Consider the following 6,000-nt stretch of genomic DNA (forward strand, 5'->3'; position numbering starts at 1 on the left):
CTTGCTTTTCTAAACACGTGCGCGGGGAGGGGGGGGGGTTGTCTGTGTGCGCACACATGCGCCCGCCCACGTGTGTGAAGAGAAAGACAGCTCATCAGTAGTTGATTGCTACCACAGGTTCAAAGGGATCCATCCATTCCAGGTGACTAAGGCAATTAAAAGTTATTTTCAACTTCTCATCTTGAAGCCTTTGACATGCTCTTGCTAGCTGACAGGCTGTCTTTCACTCTGGAATTCTCTTCTTTCTGCAGTTTGTATGCCGGAAGAGGGCTTTAAAGGTAAGGCATTTGTCATGCTACTTCCGTGCCAGAGCCTCACCGTGACTGGTAAAGTAAAGGCTGCAATTTGATTTTAAATTTCAGTCTAACCCAAGACTGGAATTGATTTTAGCTGGAAGAATTTTTATCCCAGCTTCTCTCAGATGAGGCCAGTGTGTGAGAACATTTTCTCCCGGTTTCATTTCAGGGGAGGCTGGGGTGTAGTGGGTAGCATTTCTAGACGTTCCATCACAGCATAGCTGCTGTGTAACTGTATGAACTCGGGCAGGAGAATTTGCAGAATGACATCAGGTCAATGCAGGCTTCATGAAACCATTCTGGTGGACACAGCGATACCTTGACTCCTCAGCCACTGCACCTTTGTCATGTGCAGATGCAGGAGTTTCTGTGGTGATTCCTCTGTCCACCGCTCCCAAGGTCTGTGGCAATGATTCTGCCCCAAATGATACTGGATCAAATACCAGCAGTTCCTCATTGTGCAGTGACACAACTCCTGGCCTGAATACCATCTTCGTTCCCATGTGGCTCTGTTGTCTGCATGTGAATGCCACAAAGGAACTCCTGGCAGGATCTAAATAAACCAAAGCAAAAAACTCCTTTATGAACATGGCCGGGAAAGGAAAGCATCAGTCAGCCCAGGTTAACTGTGATGTGCATAGGAAACACGGCTGCAAGCAGAAGGGGATTTCACTGAGAGCTTGGAGTCTGCTGGTGCCAAGGGCCCCTGAGTTTATTTATTATGGTGGATATTCTCTGCTGACACATTTCTTGCCAAACTGAATACACAAACACATAACTTTAGCCATCCCTCCACGTGTGTTCTGTTCCAGGTACGGGCCTGCTTGGACATTAATCTCTGACCACCCGCTGACTGCCAAGGAATGATGACCAGAAAGGAAGACGGACCTGACATGTTAGGGCATTAAAGAAAATGTGGATTTATAATTAAACTCTTACCTTGCTCTTCCAAAAGGCAAAAATTCATTCACAGAGACTGTCCTAATTGCCTTATGTCAAATAAAAGCAGATTGCACTGATGGACACCAGACTTGAAGGAAATGTTTCAGATTTTCTATTTAAGGTGTGGGGAGAGGGAGTGTGAGGACTGAACAGGCAGAGTATCAGTGAGAGTAAATCATGTTTACACAGGAGGGAATAAAGTCCTGGTCAGTTTCATACAGATGTCCTGTCAGTAGTGGATTTGTGTCACAGTACATGGGCTAGCGTTCCGCTGCAAACTCAGTGACTGCCTAGAGACACGGCCTGCTAACCCTCTCTGTCTTTGACCTGCACTCATCTTTCAGTAAAGCATGAAAGGGAAGGACTTGTCAACAAGGAAGTCAGAGCACCACTCCCACAGGACAGCTACAACCCTGCCACATGCTCGCAGTCTCAGTGCTGGGTAGAAGGCACCTGTGTGCTTTCCTGTCAAGCCAGGGGCTCAGTTTTCCTCCCTCATTCCAGAGGTGATGGAAATGTTCACTGTTTGGTGGCAGTGAAGAAAGTATCCCCAATCATGTGACAAGCCAGACGGAAGAGCGAATGCTCGGCTGAATGAAGCTACATAGGACAGACAGCTCGGGTTTTCATAGACAACCCTTCCATTCTCCAGTTGCACTGTCCTCGGACCTCACTTTTTTCTGAAACCATTCTTCTGATACACCTTACAGGGGCATTTTGAAAGGAGGGATAAAGGAACTATACAGGGTGTGCTGTGTCACCAGCTCAGGATCACATTGATGGCAGTCTACTACGCAGCATCAGGATGTGCAGGAACAGAGAAAGGTTTTAGTGAAATGTGGGGCTGGGCCGGGCAAAAATTTGCATCTTCTCTACCAAGTGGATGTTGCTATGTTTGTGGCCCAGTTGTTGCCATATACATTTTTTTTTTTTAAACCTCTAGTTTGTTTGAAGACTACCTGATGTATACGAGCTGATCTCAACATTAGCAGCATCTTCTGGTAGCTTTCAGCCAGTGCTTACGGCTGCTGGGTCAGTCTCAAATGTATTTATGTTTGCAATGAAGAGTGTTCTAGAGACGGTGAAAAGTGCAGGGAAGAGCCCGGAGAGCTGCACACGTTCCTGGAAGACTACTCATGCAGCTCCTGCCTTTGGGGATACAGGGACTCACATGACCCTAGTTTTCAGGTCTGTTCTTTACGAGCACCACAGAAATGGGACCAAGCAAGCTTCACCAAGATCCTACTTTTTCCCAGAGGCCAAGACGTTTGACAAATGGCCTTGACTGCCCTTACAAAGCAACCTGGAGCTTATGGCCGTGTGACAATGCATTGGGCAGGATCTCAGCACTCGTAAAAGGTTGTGGGGATAAGTGAAAAGAAGAAGCTATTCCTGCCCCCCTTTCCTGGGATTGTATGTGCACAAGCCAGAGTTAGCACTGTGCTTGGTTGCTTAGGCGTCCTTTGTTTTCTTTACATACGGTTAGCAGAGTCAGCCATTAACCCTTGTCAGGCAAGTGCAGGTGGGACAGCCAGCCTGAGCGTGCTGGTGTGCTGCTGCTACTGCCTCCACAGTTGTCACCACTACCGAGCCTTATTGGAACTGAGTTCAGACTCCTCACCCACTAAACAAGGCCATCCCCGAAAAGCTTCGGGTCCCCCCGAGCCTCAACTTCCTCACAGCTTGAAGCAGTCAAATTTCAAAGAGTATGCACTTGGACTTGACAGCTGCCATGTTCCTGCTTACTAATCCATGCCGTTTGGTTGTCTTCTCAGCTGGGATGCGCCTGACAGTGCAGGCTGGCTATTCTGGGTTCTAAAGCTACGTTCAGAAACCGCATTAAACCATATGAATCTCCAGACTTCTTTATGTTTCCTTTTTCTTTCCCAGGCAGAGTCACGGAATACGTTATGTAACCAGGATAACCTTAACTTCTGATCTTCCTACTTTCTCCTCCCAGGTGCTGGGATTTGCAGGCATGTGGCCACTGTGACAGGTTTCCTGTGCTGCGAGGAGGCTCAAGCCTAGGGCTTCATGCACACTAGACAAAGCCTTCTGCATACTGACCCATATACCCAGCTCTGCTCCTGTATATTTCTAATCATTCTTTAATCCCACGCATATGTGTATAGTCTCCTATGCTGAAATGGTTTTTGCCATTAACAGACATGTAGGCTATTATTTGATGTCTTTATTCCCTGAGAGATACCTTTTCTGTATTTATGAACTTTATTATTAAGAATCACTGTTAACCTTTCTGCCAAATTAAAGACACTTGTGTCTGTTTCCATGGACCTTTATCCAGAGTGGGTTCTTGTCCTTTCACCTATTAGGTATGTCTTTGGTCCCAGTTCTGACCAGATCATGGTCAACAGCAGTCATTGATGCTTGGCTTCAGTAGCCTGGCTTTGATGCCTAGAGGTTGGTTTGTCCCTACAGAGTGGAGAATCCTGTCTTACCTGTTCTGGACTAGCCAGGCAGGGGCACTAAGTGCTCAAGGGGCAATCAGGGTACAGGGCAGTAGGACAGAATGCAACTGTGTAAGAGGTATATGTTCTGAAAGCTCCAGAACCCTAAAATAAAGGGCAGATAACACCCTGAACAGATATTTCCCTGGAAGCAGTTCTTCCTGGAGGTGGTGCCTAGCCCTGACATGGTGTGTCAGGTGGTGTAGGGAGGACCCACCAGGTTTTCCAGTCATTGCAGCCTTTGCTAGCATGAAAAGCTGTCCTTTATGGTCTGGCTTTCTGCACAGCCGCATAGCTGCTGCTGTTCTTCACCCTAGCATCCAGAGAATTGGGAGTTCAAACATGCTGGTGGGAAAAACTGCTTTTAATGGGAAGAGTCCGGGGAGATCCAGAAGCCACCCGGCCAAGCTTCCTGCTTAGACTTCACCAAGAACTTAAGTACACCTTGTGCTAGGAACCCTGCAGGCTGCGGCAATTGCTGGACAGATGTTTGGTTAGCCTCTTTTATAGATCTTCCCCTTTAGCCCACAAGTATCACCAGAGCCAGTGGCTAAGCAGCACACTGTTCATCTCTAGGTATTGAAAGCATGGTCTGACTGCAGAAGATTTATGCCTTTCTGATGGTGGGTCCTTGTTTGGATGGCCGTTGCCAAGAGCATCAAAAGAACATGCTTGGAACAGCAGAGGCAAGGGCCTATAGGACTTCTTGGCCAGAACCCACTTTGTTTGTGGAGTATTGAAGCAAGCAGTGATTCAAGAATTGGGGACTGGTAACAGGCTTTCTTGTGTGTTCCTTGACACACTCCAGAACCAGTTGTGCTAATAAGCCAGTTGCATCTGAGACTCGCCAGGTTGTAGGAAGTAGGGGTGGAATCACTGTTATTTCTGGGCGCTCTAGGTCCTCTTCAGTCTGTCATCATCATCGAAACCTGCCAAGTTTGTCCCGGGCTGAGCCTTTGCTGTGTCCTGTCTAGGGGAGGCAAGCTCAAGATTAATCCCAAAGTAGATACTTATGCAGGAAAGCTGATTCAGCAGAACTGTGGATTTTGTTTTGTTTTGAGACATTGGTTCTCTGTGTGGCCCTGCTTGTCCTGGAACCGCCTCTGTGGGGCTAGGCTGATTTCCAGCTCAGATCCGCCTGCCTCTGCCTCCTGAGTAGTGGGATTAAAGTCCTGAGGTGCCACTCCCTGCCTTCTTATTTTTAACATCACTGGTAGCACAGCCTAGCCTTGAACTTGTGACCAAAGTTCCCAGCCTCTCTATCATTTCCTGATTGTATTGTTTGTTTGGGGTATTGTGTTTGCTTTTCCTTTTGGAGACCAGTTGAATGTAGCCCAGGCTGACCTGTACTCTCTATAGCCAGTAACAACCCTGAACTTGTGATCTCCTTGTAGGAGACCAGGTATGCACCAGAACAGTACCCTGTTACTTAGAGAAAGGCCTTAAAGAACATCATCTGTTTCCCTCCCCTCCAACATACACAGTGAAAGGCACATCCTGCACTGGTTTGGCCAGCAACTTCAGGCAGCCAGGGCCTGTCATTGAAATTGCTCAGAGAAGCCAGCCCTGTAGCAGCAACTTGTGGCTGCCAGGTTCCAGATCTAGGCTAGTGCTGCCAAGCCATGCAGGCCTTGGGCCACAGGAAATGGGCACATACTCCAGGGAAGCCACTGCCTGGGTTGGACCATATCCGGCTGGCACACTGGCCTCTGCACACTTGTATCTGGGTTCCTGTTCCTGCCATTCCTGTTTTGTAACCAAGAGCAACCAGCTCCTCTTATGGACAAGTGTGTTCCTGGTGGAAGAATCGGAAGTTTCTTGTGTAAATGCTGTCAAACATGCTTTCTGCTGGATGGCAGGAGAAAGTGGGGCCGCCTAGCAACCCCAGCGCTGTTCCCACACTCATGGACTCCCTGGAGGATGCTCCAGGTGTGTGGATGTTGCTGAGGGCTCGTCATGCACCCCTCGAACTGCCTATGGATGGTTTGTGTCTGAAGGTTTGGCAGCAGCATCTCATCCCTCCAGAGCCCGCCGCTGCTTCTCCAGGTGAAAGAGGTGCCAAGTTGTTCAGGGTTGTCAGAATCTAGAACTAGAGTGAGCCAGAGGTTGAGGCTGAAATGGCTGTCCCTAATTCTGTTGCAGGGGAAACATCTTGGTTCTGGGCTGGCTGAGGCCCCTGCCACCGGTGCCTGGCCACCTTGCTTGCCAGCCCTGACCATAGTGTTCTCTCAGGGTCTGCCAGAGAGGTTCCTCCAGTAAGGACATTGAGAAGAGAGCTCTTGGGGTTGGGCCAA

The 6,000-nt window shown here is 48.5% G+C and overlaps 1 protein-coding gene across 6 annotated transcripts in view; it reads left to right on the forward strand.

Annotated features, from left to right (window-relative positions):
• USP48 (ubiquitin specific peptidase 48) overlaps positions 1–3,369 on the forward strand; it is a 55,221-nt gene extending 51,852 nt beyond the window's left edge. For all 6 annotated transcript variants that reach the window (XM_080921048.1, XM_080921049.1, XM_080921052.1 and 3 more), the window contains 2 exons: positions 252–278; positions 1,109–3,369. In XM_080921048.1, coding sequence (XP_080777174.1) covers positions 252–278; positions 1,109–1,131 — 50 coding nt within the window. In that variant the 3' untranslated portion in view covers positions 1,132–3,369. The remainder of the gene's footprint in view (positions 1–251; positions 279–1,108) is intronic.
• The last annotated feature ends 2,631 nt before the right edge of the window (positions 3,370–6,000 follow it).

Source organism: Micromys minutus (assembly GCF_963924665.1).
Source record: "Micromys minutus genome assembly, chromosome: 9".
NCBI lineage: Eukaryota > Metazoa > Chordata > Mammalia > Rodentia > Muridae > Micromys > Micromys minutus.